This window comes from Squalius cephalus (assembly GCF_949319135.1).
Source record: "Squalius cephalus genome assembly, chromosome: 6".
Taxonomy (NCBI): Eukaryota; Metazoa; Chordata; class Actinopteri; order Cypriniformes; family Leuciscidae; genus Squalius; species Squalius cephalus.
In genome coordinates, this window is record NC_137127.1 from 43,213,381 (window position 1) to 43,230,186 (window position 16,806).

General features: G+C 39.3%; 1 protein-coding gene across 1 annotated transcript; it reads right to left on the minus strand.

Annotated features, from left to right (window-relative positions):
- Positions 1–3,447: 3,447 nt before the first annotated feature.
- LOC307160540 (uncharacterized protein) lies at positions 3,448–13,077 on the minus strand (the record flags this gene model as incomplete). Its single annotated transcript, XM_079874699.1, has 5 exons — positions 12,680–13,077; positions 11,422–11,830; positions 11,012–11,274; positions 10,749–10,929; positions 3,448–3,523 (listed from the first exon to the last, which is right to left on the minus strand). The coding sequence occupies exons 1-5, from the start codon at positions 13,053–13,055 to the stop codon at positions 3,448–3,450; spliced, it is 1,305 nt and encodes a 434-aa protein (XP_079730825.1). The 5' UTR covers positions 13,056–13,077.
- Between the last annotated feature and the right edge of the window lie 3,729 nt (positions 13,078–16,806).

Here is a 16,806-nt window from a genome sequence, read left to right on the forward strand (position 1 = left end):
GTCGAGAGAAACTCCCCTCATGCAGCAACAAGGCGAAATTGATAACAGAGAAACTAGTTCAGTTCATTGTCCTGGACGACCAACCCCTTTCGGTGGTAGAAAACGTGGGGTTTCGACGCTTAATTGAGCATCTCGAGCCTCGCTACACTTTGCCTAGTCGCCATTATATATTGGAAAAGGTAATTCCTCAAATGCACTACGAAGTTTGCGATTTCCTCTCTAAACTTTTGGAGAATGCAGGTGCGATTAGTCTGACAACAGACATTTGGAGCTCAGGCGTGAGTCCAATGTCCTTGTTAAGTCTGACCGCGCAATGGATAGACTCTGATTTTAGTTTGAAAAAAGCTGTGTTGCATGCCCGAGAGTTTCGTGGCTCGCACACAGGGGATTCTATTACGGCAGCCATTGAGGAGATGTTGCGTGAATGGAAGATTAATAAAAACAAAGTCCATGTAGTTTTAAGGGACAACGCAACAAACATGAAAAAGGCAATGGATCAGCTTGGCGTGGCAAGTTTAGGATGCTTCGCGCACACACTGCAGCTAATTGTACACGAGGGACTGTTGTCGCAGCGCAGTGTAAGTGACGCATTGGCCAATGCAAGAAAAATTGTAGGCCACTTCAAACACTCACCGCTTGCGTATTCGCGGTTAGAAGACATCCAAGTGGAGCTAAATATGCAACCTAAGCGTCTGCTGCAGGACGTCCGAACAAGATGGAACAGCACCCAGTACATGATTGAAAGCCTCATTCTGCAAAAACGGACACTATCTGCATATACAGCTGAATACGACTTGCCAGCCACACTGACAGCAAACCAGTGGGGGCTGTTGGAGAAGGTTTCCACAGTTCTGGCCCCTTTTGAGGAGATGACAAGGGAGGTGAGTGCCTCCTCCGCATCTGTAGCTGATGTCATCCCCATTGTGTGTGTCCTGAAACGTGTTCTCAGTCGGGAAAACGAGGCTGATCAGGGGATTAAGACGATGAAAAGTACCCTCCTTGACGCAGTCAACAGACGTTTTAATGATGTGGAATCTGAGCCATTATACTCTGTTGCTACTCTGCTGGATCCACGTTACAAAGACAGGTAAGGGAATTTCTTTTAACTTTATTTAGCCCTATCTGATTTAACTGTGTGTGTGTGTGTGTGTGTGTGTGTGTGTGTGTGTGTGTGTGTGTGTGTGTGAGAGAGAGAGAGAGAGAGAGAGAGTATATATTATAATAATAATATATTATGCATATATTTTATTTGTATATGCTTTGGCAACATTGTTTTAAAAACTTTCATGCCAATAAAGCCCCTTTGAATTGAATTGAAGAGAGAGAGAGCGAGAGAGAGAGAATGGAATTTGTATGTGAACCTCTGTATGGAATTTGGTGGGTGTGTGTGTGTGTGTGTGTGTGTGTGTGTGTGTGTGTGTGTGTGTGTGTGTGAGAGACTACTAGACTATTAATTAATATTTTATATGTTTTATCATACCAGGTACTTCACAAATGCAGACACTATGAAAATTGGAAAGGAAGCATTAATTGCGGAGGTAGGAAAGATGGAGGAATTGTTGAAGACATCTGAAACTACAGCCTCTGAGCCAGCAGACAAAACTCCACGGATGGAGGCAAAAGGGACAAGTACCAGCAGCCTTGGCAGCATCTTTAACGAAATCCTGGAGGAGAGCCAAGTATTACCTGTTCCTAAGATAACCACAAGTGCACAAAATCAAGTGGAGAGATATCTAAGTGAGGCAAATATTCCACGGTCGGACAATCCCTTGCTTTACTGGAAGGTAAACCAACCTCAAATGCCCTCCCTTGCAGCCACAGCAGCTAAGTTTCTCTGTGCTCCCTGCACAAGTGTAGAGAGTGAGAGGCTCTTTAGCACAGCCTCAAATATCATTGATGAAAGGAGGAGCAGGCTGACGTCGGAAAACGCTGAAAAACTAATCTTCCTAAAGAAGAATCTGCCCCTCATGTTTATGTAAGAGCTTTGTTACACAGAAACGGCACCTGTGAAAGTGATTTATTTTTTATAATTGTTAAAAATAAAGCAGCTAGGTTAGTAAGGTTAAGGTTTAAACTGTTTAAGTTCAAGGTAAGGTTTAAACTTTAAGTTCAAGGTAAAGTTTAAAATGTTTGTCAATGTTATGTTATTTATTTGGATTGTTATACTTATGTATGTCTTTCAGTGCATTTTTGTTATTACTGTGATTTGCACATATCTGCACTGTGAAAGATAGTTTTATATTTATTTCATTTGTTTACAATGCTGATTGCTGAATGCTGCTGTTTAAATTGTTTTAACTTAACTTATTTTTATTTATTTTTGTAGTGTTTGACTTTGAATAAAGAGTGGCAGTCTTTCATAATCAGCTGTTGTTGTTGACTATATAATGAAGTATTTGTTCTCCATTTGAGTGAGATGTTTTTAGGTGGCTAATTAAGCAAAGTGCTTCCATATATTTTATTGTTATTATTAGTATTAGTTCAACTTCAAGAATAAAATAAAAATATCGGATTGATATCGGTATCGGCAAATAGCCAAAGCTAAGGCATCGGTATCGGAAGTGAAAAAGTGGTATCGGGACATCCCTATCTGTCATCGACTGTGACTTAGCCAGATCAATACACACACACTCTTGACATTCTAAAAAACACTCACACAAACACACAAAACAATTGATTGGTTTACACCGACCTCTTGCTGCATTTCTGAAACTTATTTTGATTTCTGCATTTCCTTTGAGTAATTCAGACAAACATTTCTGAAACTTATTTTGATTTCTGCTTATTTGTATTTTGTCCATTTTACTTGCAACAATGTATTTGGACATCAATTCAATTGAGTCTCTATGTTTGGTTTACCAAAATTTTGCTGACACTCTTCATGAAATGTTGTTTTAACCTAGCACTGATTGTTTTGTTAGAATGCCATTTATTTAAATGTTTCTAGAAACAGGGTAAGAGCTTGTAGGATCTTCCTTTGTCCTTCCTTGACCCTCTATAGGAGTACTATTGGCGTGGTAATTAAAAATCAGGTAATTAATGAGACCAAATGGACCACTCACATTTGCTGACATGAACATGGTATGCTTTATTGACATGATTTTGCTTTATTGCATTATGCGTTCCTATGCATTTCCTTACGACTGTAAGTTCATATGTGCTCAATCGTGAAGTGGACATTTAAGATGCTTTTCAGGTGTCTCACACAAAGCAGTGTGGATCAAAGGAGAACCCCTTCATCCACTGAGGTCTGCCCAGACCACCTTACCGCTGGAGGTGACAGGGTTGGTCAAGAAGGGTCAGATCATCATCGTGGAGAAGGTACCAGGGAAGTGAAGTTTCTCCATGAAGGAATGACACGTCAACTGAACAAGTCACAAAAGGTCCAGATTGACTCTATTAACTTTGCTCACGTCACGGGATTACAGGAAGAGAACCTGAACGCATTCATCCACCTGCTGGACTCAAGCTATACACCTGGTGAGAACAGGTGTTCTGCAGGTGAACACAGCCCACTGAGCTTCTACAGATGCCAACATTGCAAAGACAATTTTTGTGCTACATCTTCAAGGCTTATAATAAACGTCTTACTGTGACCCCGTAAGTGTTCATCAGAATGTGACCCACGGGATCAAGGAGGGAAATCTGTAAGACTGAAAATACTGGTCGAGGCCCGGTCTATGGACCTCCCCCATGCAGCCTCACTTCCTCTCGGAAAACAACTAAGAACTCACACAAGAACCTGGTTTAACGTGAATGTTTATCATTGACTTATGTTTTTGGTGTCATTTGAAATGTCTCAAAGTGAGTGGTACAGATATGTCATATCCAGATAGATAAAATAAAAGGAAATAAGGTTTATAGAAGTTTAGAGAAAACTGATTCAGAGATAAGGCCAGGTAATGCCTCCCCCCTTTTGTTGGAAGAAGCCATTTTGAGGGTGGTCTCCCACATGCTCGCGCTCTCTCTGGTTTCTTTTTTGCTGGGCAGGAAATGGAATAGGGTCTCTCTCTCTCTCTCTCTCTCTCTCTCTCTCTGCTACAAGCTGGGTAAGATTATTTGGTGTAACCAATGTATAACCATGTTCTAGATATTTGAATTGATCTCGGATTTCTGAAATATGAAATTGTTACATGTGATTATTCTAACTGATTTTGACATTGTTCATTTAATGGTTAAAAGGAATAGTCAAACATGCGCTCACTTTTAGTGAGGCACAGATATTATTAAAACCTTTCATTTATGGAGTCAGATGAATTAACGAGTAAATATATATGATTAATGTATTACAAATTTAACCAACCAATACTTTGCATGAGTGAGGACAGAACACGTGATACCTTCCCCGTGTATTGGCGAACCGGCAATTGGACCAATATAGCGGGCTTTACATTATCATACACCAACACTTACAGTATTAACAGCACTTACAGACATACAAAATTATTACAAACGAACATGAACCTGAATTACATCTAAAGAACTTTAATTTGGAATTGCATACAATAACCATCCAAGTAATTAATCACAGCTGACATTACATTATAAAGACTTACCTCTAAAGAGTGCTGGCTATCTGTTCTTACATTCAGCGATGAAACGCAAATCTTCGATCATCTTATGCCTCCTGTGCGTAAATGTTCTGTCCATCAGCACCTTTATAACCTGCAAGTTTCGACTATAAATGGGACCACAACGCATTCCATGTTTTAAAAGTGCATGGGCAGTAAGGAAATGCATATGGATATGAGTGTCTGTGTCCAAGTACCAACCTGAAGTGTTTTAAAAGCGAAGATCTGGATACTGACAGCCTTACTTGCACAAGCAACAACTTGTGCTGTACTTCCTGCTCAGCTACTGTTCGGATGCTCTTGCTTACTGCTCCACGCTTTGCTCTATCGCTTTTACATTTTATCTCCTATATTTTTATATTTTATTTCCTTTTATCACCTAATTTTAACTTCAGCAAATCAGCACAGTGCTCAGACGACAAAGTTTGGATTACTACAAAAATGCAGAATTCCTTTACCCGACCAGCTTTCATTCCGGGGAAAGGAAAACACAACTGCCTACACTCATAAGGATAAGAGAGAAAATGCCTCTTCTGGTTCAAGAATCTACTTGCTGCACTACTGCCACAGACTTTTACAAAGGATTGCAGTTCTTGAAACAAAGTTACTTACGGGACCACCAAACCAGACGGAGCACACAACAGAGCTTCGTCATGGACACCCTCAGCATACCGGTGAGTCCCATGAAACTAGTGCTCCTCGACAGGTAGAGAAACAAGCCGATCGACTTACAAATCGATGGCACAAACAGGGAGTGAGACCTAAAGGCACTCGAGACATCAGATTGTCACGAGCCTCACATATTGCCGCAGTAGCATCCTCTACCCCAGATACAGCTCTGACAAGGATTGCAAACACTGGTCTCCTACCACCGCCTATACATCTTGAGAACAGATTTGAAGTACTAATGAATGTAAATGAGGAATCCCCAAATGTGATGAATGTAATCGAACACAGACTGAATGGGCCAGTAGCTAACACTGATGCTAACTGGCAGCTCAGAGCGCAGCCGAGCCCAGGACTCTGATAGTGGGGGACTCCATAATCAGAAACATTAGCAGCAGGGACACAACTACGTGCTGCCTTCCACAAGCAACAACTTCTGATATTTACAGGGAACTTCAGAACATTCTGATGAAACATAAGACTGCAAATTGACTCATTATTCATGTGGGGAAGAACGATATTCATAAAGAGCAGTCAGAACTCCTTAAGAAGGATTTCAATTAACTTTTTGAAACACTTAAAAGACTGAAAGTTCAAACATTCATCAGTGGACCACTCCCAGCAAGAGGAACAAACAGGTTTTCACGGTTGCTTGGGCTTAATACATGGCTGCAAAAAACCTGCAATATAAAAGGAGTGAACTTCATTGACAACTTCATCGGGATGGCCATCACCCAAACAAACCTGGTTCAAGAGTGTTAACCCTCTGGGGTCTGGGCTGTTTTTGGGGCCCTTGAGATGTTCTGACATGCCCTGACATTTGTGCTTTTTTCAGTTGCTTATAAACATATTAATGGCAAAGGTGTAAATTCACTCTATAAAGCACAAACAGGGCTACCATAATATGTGAGCCACGTGTATGTACATGTTTTCATTTTTGAGAGAATAATGTTTATGCATGGTTATTGAAAAAAATAAAAAATAAAATTTCTGAAATAAGGCCACAAAACACATAGTAAATATGTGTCAATAAGACTTTTGACTAATGGATGTCCTCGCCTAGAGTTTTTTCTTCAAAATTATGTGAAAATAGTCTTGCTTTATCGTTCACATAAAACCATACATTGATTTAAATTGATGTAAAACAGGTTTTGCTTGGAAAGCCAATATGCGAGGGGGAGGAGTAGTTTACACCTTAGAATACAATGTCCCACCCACTCTGCATAATTAGCCATTGATTCAGGTGTGAAACTCACGGAGCCACAATGCAAGGACAAAAGATGTATTTAGAAGAAGACTTATATTGACCATTTAAGATTTTGCTTACATCTATCTTGTAAATATGTTTTGCTATTTTATTAAAAAGGTTACAATTACAACAATAATTACAATTTCAACAATATTTCAAGTGTACTCTTTCTTTGTAAAAAAAAATGATTATAGGCCTACATTTTATCTATGTATTCAGATTTCAGTCGATTTTTACTCATCTCAGTAGCAATACAGTTTGCTAAAACATCATCATTCATTCACACACGCGATTTAAATTTAACTTCTGGCAAAGATGAAGTTGACGATAGGCTATTGACTCGCGATCTTCGCAGTAGGCTAGTGTTTTGGATGGTTTTGTTTAGAACCAGCTTTCTGTAAATATATTTCACATTTTTTAGACATGTGAGGCGAGTAGGCTACGGTCTGGTTCATGATGATCTCCAGTTCAAGCACCTTATGTTGTGATTGCTAGCCTATATTTACTTTAAATCCAGGAAATTTGTTAATGAAAAAATTATTAAAATTAAGATACAAATGATACAAAACGAAATTCATTTTAAAGAAAGGATTTGTACTTTCTGTTTTGAGGTCTCTGTGAAAGTTTGAAAGTCTTTTAATGCTTTTTTTAGAGCGCTCGCGTCCATAATGGAGAACTGTCACGTAATATTGTTTTTTCCTCGTAAATGCGAACACGAAAAATAAAAGACAAAAGACTTTTAAGTAAAACTTACTCCGAAATTTTGTTCTCGGCGGAATTCGCTCTTCAAAATGCTGCCGTTCGTCCTCTGAGGAAAAGGTGCATTCTTCCACGCTGTCCAGAATCATCTGAAGGGCGTCTTTATTACCGGAGAAGCGTGTCATACTCAAAACGCGATGAACTATCAGCAAGTCTGATGAAGAAACTGTGGCATTGATATGGCATTGATCGGGGGGCGTATGCGATGCATACTAGATCACGTAAACTATTTACATGTGAATCGCGCCGGGGGCGGGGAGTCTCCAGCCTTTGCTGAGGACTTTACAGAACTGTTATCAACAATTACCTCAGAGTTTGACTGTTTTGCCATTGCTGGAGATGTTAACATCCACATAGATAGTGCAGAAAACAATATGGCAAACTAAATCAAAACTGTTTTAAAAACTTTTGATCTGACTAAGCATGTACATGGACCCACACACAATCATGGACACTCTAGATTTACTTATCAGTAAGGGTCTAAACATTTCATCGATTGTTATTAAGGATGTAGCACTGTCTGATCATTTCTGTATTTTCTTTGATATATTGATCTCTCCTGCCATTGAAGCTAGAGCTGTGTCTGTCAAGAAGAGATGCTTAAATGAGAACACTAGTGTACTATTTATGAAGGCTACATCCTTAACACCAAGCATATCTGCAGACTCTGTTGATTTTCTCCTTGATTCTTTTAACTCAAAAGTTAAGTGTAATTGATGATATTGCTCCTGTTAAAGTCAGGAAGAAGAGTGGCAGACAAAAAGCACCTTGGAGAAACTCAACAGCAGTGCAAATTATGTGGCAGAAGACAAAACTTGCAGTCCATTATAACATCAACAAAGACAGTCTGCATGCTTTCAATATGGAACTAGGCAAAGCTAGACAGACTTTCTTCTCAAATATTATAAACAGCAATTTAAACACACACACTCTTTTTGCTACTGTAGAGAGACTGACAACCCCCCCAAGCCAGATTCCCAGTGAAATGCTCTCAGACAGCAAGTGCAGTGAGTTTGCTTCTTTCTTCTCTGAGAAAATCAATAATATCAGAAATGTGATCAGCACATCCTTGAGTTGCACTGGGGTCAGACAGATCAAACCACCTGAGAAAGTAGTTACTATGTCTGATTTCAAAGAAATTGATGGCAAAATTTTGGAAGAAACCGTACAGCACCTTAAAACATCAACATGTGCCCTTGACACACTTCCCACATCTTTTTTCAAAAGTGTGTTAAACAGTTTAGAAGCAGATCTTCTAGAAGTGGTAAATGCCTCACTTCTCTCTGGGAGTTTTCCAAACTCCCTGAAAAGTGCAGTTGTCAAGCCCCTCCTGAAAAAGACCAATCTGGATAAGACCATATTAAGCAACTATAGACCGATCTCAAATCTTCCTTTCATAGGCAAGATCATTGAAAAAGTTGTCTTCAATCAGCTGAACAAATTCTTAAGCTCGAATGGATACTTTGACAATTTTCAATCTGGTTTCCGACCGCACCACAGCACAGAGACAGCGCTCATAAAGATAATAAACAATATTCGCTTAAATACTGATTCAGGCAAATTATCAGTGCTGGTACTACTCGACCTCAGTGCTGCATTTGACACTGTCGATCATAACATACTTCTTGACAGGCTGGAAAACTGGGTGGGGCTTTCTGGGATAGTCCTGAAATGGTTCAGGTCATACTTAGATGGGAGAGGTTATTATGTGAGTATAGGAGACCATAAGTCTGAGTGGACATCCATGACATGCGGAGTCCCTCAAGGCTCAATTCTTGCGCCGCTCCTGTTCAACCTGTATATGCTCCCAATGAGCCAAATAATGAGAAAGAACCAAATTGCTTACCACAGCTATGCAGACGACACACAGCTCTACTTAGCCCTATCGCCTAACGATTACAGCCCCATTGACTCCCTGTGACAAAGCATTGATGAAGTCAACAGTTGGATGTGTCAAAACTTTCTTCAGTTTAACAAAGACAAAACTGAAGTCATTGCGTTTGGAAACAAAGATGAAGTTCAAGGTGAACGCATACCTTCACTCTAGGGGTCAAACAACTAAAAATCAAGTCAGGAATCTTGGTGTGACACTAGAGTCAGACCTTAGTTTCAGTAGTCATATCAAAGCAATAACTAAATCAGCATACTATCATCTGAAAAATATTGCAAGAATTAGATGCTTTGTTTCCAGACAAGACTTAGAGAAACTTGTGCATGCTTTCATCACCAGCAGGGTGGATTATTGTAATGGACTCCTCACTGGCCTTCCCAAAAAGACCATAAGACAGTTGCAGCTCATACAGAACGCTGCCGCCAGGATTCTGAGCAGAACCAGAAAATATGAACATACCAGTCCTCAGGTCTTTACACTGGCTCCCAGTTACATTTAGGATTGATTTTAAAGTATTATTACTGGTATATAAATCATTCAATGGCCTAGGACCTCAATATATTGCAGATATGCTCACTGAATATAAACCCAACAGATCACTCAGATCATTAGGATCATATCAGCTAGAAATACCAAGGGTTCACTCTAAGCATGGCGAGTCCGCTTTTAGCTATTATGCCAGCCGCAGCTGGAACCAGCTTCCAGAGGAGATCAGATGTGTTCCTACAGTAGTCACATTCAAATCCAGACTCAAAACACTTCTGTTTAGCTGTGCATTTACTGAATGAGCACTGTGCCGCTGTTCGTCCGACTGTTTGTACTGTACTGTATTTTATTTTATTTTTCTAAACGGTTTTAATTATTCTTATTTCTTTTTATTATTTTAATTTCTTCTATGTAAAGCACTTTGAATTGCCATTGTGTATGAAATGTGCTATATAAATAAACTTGCCTTGCCTTAATATTAAAGGATATGAAGTAAAATAACTCACCTGTTTGTCCAGATTAAAACAAAATGTTGATTGCATCCTCCGTTTGAGCAGGATTTGAGTCCCACAAAATGGAGAAAGAGTGCTAAAGGATGAGCGCTGGTCGTGGTCTCGAGTCTCACAAGGACCAGGCCTGAACTATTTACATTTACTTTACTTTCGTTTTTTTTACTTTACTTTCGTTTTTTTCAAAATGTTTGCCGGTTCCCACCTCCTTCTTCCCTTATCAACGAACCTTGTTGCATTGGTGTTTCGAAACCCGGGAGGAAGGAGGAACGCACTGTCAAAGAGAGTTTTGGGAACCGGACAAAGATTTTTTTTGGTTATTGCACTTTTTATAAATCGGATCTGTTCTTTTATTTGCGCACTTTTTTAATATGTGCGATGTCTATAAGTCTATAATTCTGTCTTAAAATGTATACGCTTATCAGCTTTTTTCCCCTCGTGTTTTGGCTGCCTGATTGTATATCAGGCTGTATTATTCTGTTCTATATTTTGTATATAGATATATTCTACATAAGTAATAAGTTATTTTACATAAGTTATTCAACAGTGCCCTGCAGCTTTTTCCCCGCTTTGCCTGCTTCTTGTTTTTTCTTCTAGATTTTGTAGCTGTATTGTACAGAAGTTCCTCATTCAGGCTTGCCAGCAGCTTCAGGAAGCGTACGTGAGGCTTGATGTATCTCACCTTTACGAGAAAATCAATGGCTTCCTCTACACTTTTGAATTTGTGGATCATGAGGTATGCCAGAAAAAGAGTAGGGGCGTGGCTGACACCCTCAGTGCAGTGAATCAACACCTTATCTGTGGAAATAAAAAGCAGAAAGACAGTCAGAAAAAGTCCCAAACAGTTTGTCACTCCAGAACATTTGATAAAAGATCTTACTTTTTGGGTTTCTCTGGGCCTCGTGAATGAATTTGGCAGCTGGCAAGAAGTATTCGCTGATGTTCAAACTGCACGTTGTAGGCAAGCCACAGTAAGTGATGTTCATGCCTTTGTAATATCTCGCCCCTGTATTAACGGTTTCCTTCAGGTCTTTCTTACATGGGACACCCAACAAGACCCTCAGGTTCTTCTTCACGGCAGCAGCATTGAGGATGTGAGTAATACCCAGCTCCTTCAGTCTCTTTCGGTCCCTTGCTATCTCTCTGCAAAAGAACACAACAGCCAAGATTAGTCTTTCACTAAAGAGGATTTATAATGTAGAAATTAATTGTGTTTGATTCCTGTTCATACTCCTGCATTACATTATTAATCACATGGTTTATATTAGTCTAAATGGATTGTAGACTTACTCATTTCCAATGAAGATGTTGTCCCAGACCATAGTGACTGGTGTCTGATGCAGTGTACAGGCATTCACAAGCTTCTCCAATGGGACACAGAATTCTGTTGCAACCTGCATGTAAGTGAATAGATGAGGAACACTTGGACCTGGAACACACGACTCATCTGAATCAGCCAGATCCAATTCAGCTTCCATCTCAGAACCGCTTGGAACCGGGATACACGACTCATCTGAATCAGCCAGATCCAATTCAGCTTCCATCTCAGAACCGCTTGGAACCGGGATACACGACTCATCTGAATCAGCCAGATCCAATTCAGCTTCCATCTCAGAAACACACAAGGGCTCTGGAACAGCTGGATCATTCCAAAAAAGCTTTTGGATAAAAGCCCAAATTTTGTTCAACTTGCTACTTTCTGAAAAAAGAAGAAAACAAATATGTTATAAGAAACATCACCATATCTGCACCAATATTTTCTAATTTCACTGAACATGAAACATGCTTTGTGAACTTGGACCTTTATTAAAAAGGCTTATTATTCTATTGTAGGATCATTTTGATAAACATGATTTAAGTCCTGGTGTCCTCTACAGTGGACATGTATGAAATCAATGCCCTGTTCTGGAACAGAAAGTCATTTTTTGATTTGAAACCCCATAACGTTTTCCTGAGATCTTGGTTTATTAAATACAATCCGATTTTAAATTATAATTACAATACATTATCATATTTCCATAAGAGTGCTACATCTGATCACTAAATTAAATGTCAGACATTTTTAAAAACCAAGGATAAGTTGTTTTCATGGTGAAACCTCCACACATTTGGTATCTCTGAAAAGTCCTGAATGTGCTCTTTACAGGTTGTGACATGTGACATATGGTGTCAGAGAAATTCACTAAAATATAATGTCCACTACAGTGGACAAAAGTCTATTCCAGGGTCCCAGAACAGTGGAACAGTTTTAATTGAGAAATAAACTAATTTACATACAAATAGGAATTGAACAAACAATATTAACATTTTACAATACTCAAAAGACAGACGCAGTTTCAAACTCAAATAACTACAATGAGTAGCGGCAAATTCTTTCTTTTTTTCACTGCAACAATCACACTACGACATCATATGTTTTAAAAAACACAATTCAACATTTAATAACACTTTTTTTTTTAAATAGCCCACTTGCAAATAAATTATATTGCAAAATAAATTACTAAATGCTAAAAGTGAATAGATGTAAATGTGCATGTTTGACACTGACCTGTTGGGCTGTTCTCAGGGGTTCCAGAAGCATCGATCCCACTGCTGCTCCCTGCCACTTCTGTTGGGGACACCAACACTGAGACGACGTCTTTGACGTTATTCTCCAGCTGCTCATCTCTCTCTACACTAGCTGAGGTTGAGTTGTTCACATCAAGGTCAACCTCCACAACGTTCCCCTCTAAAACGCTGTAACTGACTGACATGTCCTCGTGTGTATCAACCTCCAGCTGCGCATTGATCACTGCCGAGCTCCCGGAAAGGTCGTTGATGGCCTCGCTCATCCTAATCTCCACCTTCGAATTTGGTTGTGCACGGCAGCAGAGCTCACCGTCGACGTATATCTCCAGACACAATTCTCTTAAATCTGTAGACATTGCGAGTTTTGTATCTAATGCTGACAAATCAAAGATGCAGTTGTCAAACTGTATGCGATGTAGCTGCTACTCAGTCTATAAACTGAGTAGTCTACGATGAGTATAGAATGACGTCGTATTACTAAAGTTTTCTGCTATAATGCAATAGGATATTTCGCTCAAAATCGCTTCTGCTCGGGAATATCGCTGAACTGCAAGAGACTATGATCGTGAGTCTTTGTAATCTGTGCTGTCTGTGACGTAATCAAACATTATGACGCGCCTTCCATGGTTGTCATAGAAACAGATTGCTGGGTTTCAGTCACGTGATTATGATGACGCGCGAAGGCGGCGCGCGCGACTTTAAGGCAGGAAGGAAATATGGAGAATGGAGGAAAAAAAACGTTGCTGCGTCCATATTGCGCGGATTTAGATCCAGTTTCAAAACATAAATAAAAGGAGTTAATTAACATATATGTTGGACGTGACCCGTACCTCATGTAGAACTTAAAGATTTGCCGACAGTCGAAGCTGTTGACATCACCAGCTATCTGGGGCTCGTTCTTCGTACGTTGCTTATTACATCCGAGATCAAATGACACATCCAAGATGATATCATCGTGCTAATCATGATCCGGCTAATTGGGTTCTTCGAACTCACCTGTTGTTTATGATTAGTATCGCTGGATTGAGTTATCTGAGATAACTGCGCGTTCATGCGCTGGCTTAAAAGGGGATATGTATCGATCGTAGAAACATTGATCAGCAACGCTGCTATTGGCTGTTCAGCGTGGCCAAAGAGCGCGCACAGTTTTTCTCCTCAACAGAGCAAGATAGTCGAAGTTTATTCGGAATTTTAATGTTTAATCAAAACGCCAGGGAACACATCAAAGTCTGCAAAAGCCAGGAGAGAGGGCTGGCAAAAAGTAGCAGACAATTTAAATCTGTTAGAAGTGGCCATGTTAGATGTTTTTATCACTTATTAGCCTTTTTTGTATTTTAATAATTGCATAATTAGGCTACTTTGTTCATTGTAATGTCAGAGTCACCACACTAGAACATGGGAACAAATAAAAGTGAAGTACAAAAATATTCTACATAGCCTAATGGTAATTTTTAGTTATATTATAGTCTCTTCTCTTCTATAAAAGGCACTGTTAAATAAATGGTTGTCTGTTTATAAAAGCAACCAAGAAAAAGGCTGAAAAAAAGAAAAGATCTTAGTAGCCTACACTGTAAAATAATTGTACAAATATTGCTGCATTAAATGAAGGTCGCATTAAAAGTAATGATGAATTGCTTTGACTTGTGAAAGTGAAAACTGATAAACTTATATTAATGTAAAAATATTTTGCCATGAGTTATTGATCACATTTTCCCGAGTGTAGTTCATTGTAATGACATTGTGTTTTCCTCTTTTGTGCACTTTTACATAATACACCAACACTTGTATCTGTTCCCAAGAAAGTGGTGGCTGAAATATGTGCAGTAAGTGGACATTCTCTAACTTTCCAAAGGAAAGAAAGTATAAGACTTTGTAATGTCCATTTGTTTCCATTGCACTGGACAGTGAATAAACCCTCTCAGATAACTGTCATATGGAGGAACTAGCCTACCTGCAAGTGCATAAATAACTTTACTTAATTTATACTTGTATGCTTTATGGCTGCAATATAAGTTGCAGGATTCCACATCTACAGAAAGGCCTACAGAAGAGTCTGCACAGACAGAGGAGACATAGGCCTACAGGTGGACAGTGTATAGCCAACTTTTCCTTTTTATTTGTTGCATGAGGCATGTGTCTAATATCTTGTTGCAGGCACTTGACCACTGGCTTTTCTTTACAAAGAACAATTGAAATAAAACTCAAGGAACTAAGCATATTTGTCTTTTATTAAACATTTAATGATTTTTTTTTTTTTTGGCAATGTTGTGTAATATGGCACATGATGTAGCAATGTCACAGGCCCTGTCAGGTGTGCAACCCTCAGACTTTTCAGACACTGAAATCTTCCCTTTAGTTAGCTGAAGTTCATTTCATTGTGTGCCGTCCTGGCTAGAGCTGCATTGTAACTGGTTTGGGTCAGGGAATGGGGTCATAAAACACCTGTCTGCAGGAACATGTCATAATCACCTATGAAAAATGCAGTTCTGTTAGGATCAATAAGTGTATGTAATACAGTGAGCTTGATATTTAATTGTGGAACTTTCCTTACCACTTTCAAATAATGTGCAGGAATGTGAATCTCTGAAAATTCTTAAGTCATGCACAGATCCTGACCTTTTTGCTTTCACATTTGTGATTATGGAAGATTTGTCAACTGCCTTTTTTTTTATTTGATATAATATTATTAATCTGGAATATTAAGAATCCCAATTGTAACTGGGCTGCACATTTACATTGTGAACCCCCTTTCTGTTCACATAATCCCCCTTTCTGTTCACATAATCCCCTTCATTGAGGCCTTGATGGCAGCCTATAGTCTATGGTACCAATCACGTTAGTGAAGCCTGAGTGACATACTGTAATCAGCATGGTCATGATTGTATGATCTTCATAAAAAATGATGATAGCCTAAAAAAAAATTTGCTTTAAAAAAAACTGCTTTACAACATTGGGTCTAAAGTGGCTTGGAAATGCCAAAAAAAAAACTGTTTTTTAAACCTAAAAGCGCCAGGTAAACTCCAAATGACACGACAGACAGCCCTTTCCATCAACTTCTCCGCATCTCCAATAGTGTAAAGGAAAGAGCCACTCGCAAATAATCTTAGGGCAATGCAAACAGTTTGTGCTGTATTTAAAGCCAGACTCCGACAAGTCGAAAATAAATGTGCGTTTCCAACAATTTAATAATGTAAACGACAATCTCACGAGTCACGAGAAAGAAAAAAAAACATCTCAGAAAGTGCACTATCGCGCTGCGCTGGACTTCCCGCATCAGCTCCGCTTATGAAGCCGGGATCAAATATGGCGTCATTTTTTAGTCAAATGTCATGAGCGTGTAAGACATGCTCACGAGCACATTATGTTATTTCACGCGCGCAAAAATGAACCTTCAGCTGGCATGATAAAAGTACTCGCGCACAAATTCAACAACCGAGAGGTGTACAGGTAGCTGCGAGCGAGCGCCTGGCATACTCTCATAGGTTAACTCTGCTTGTACAGTGGAATCCTGCTCGCGCGCAGTGGATTTCTGCTCGCGGAGTGCTGTTTTGCTCGCGCAGTGGATTTCTGCTCGCTCAGCTGATTTCTGCTCGCTCGAGTCTACATGACTTTTGACAATTTGGGGGCGGAAACCAAGGAGGGCACTGACCCTCTTATGATTGGTCACTTTCATCATGGAAAATCTTGGGAAATCCTAACCCCGCCCACCTTCAGACGCAGCGCGAGTCACTCAGCTCGCTCTGCTACTCCGGCTATCTCTGTGTATATTTTAGACAACGAAATATGTGATAAAACACCTTACTAACTATTTTCGTTTTCATTTAAAGAAATCTTAAACATGATAGCCACACAAATGTGGTTCATGCAACGCGTATTGATTATATTCACTGCACATAACGTTTGCCTATTAAAAACAAAACAAAATATAAAACACAAACCTGCCTCTTTTCGTTTTAAATATAATATAAAAACATTAAACATTTTAATATGGTCCAGGCAATATGTGCATTTGTACTAAACAACAGATTTTGCAGTAAACAACATTACAGTTTTTAAATTTTTAAATACAATTATTACAATTTAAAATGACAAAACTCAACCCAGTCT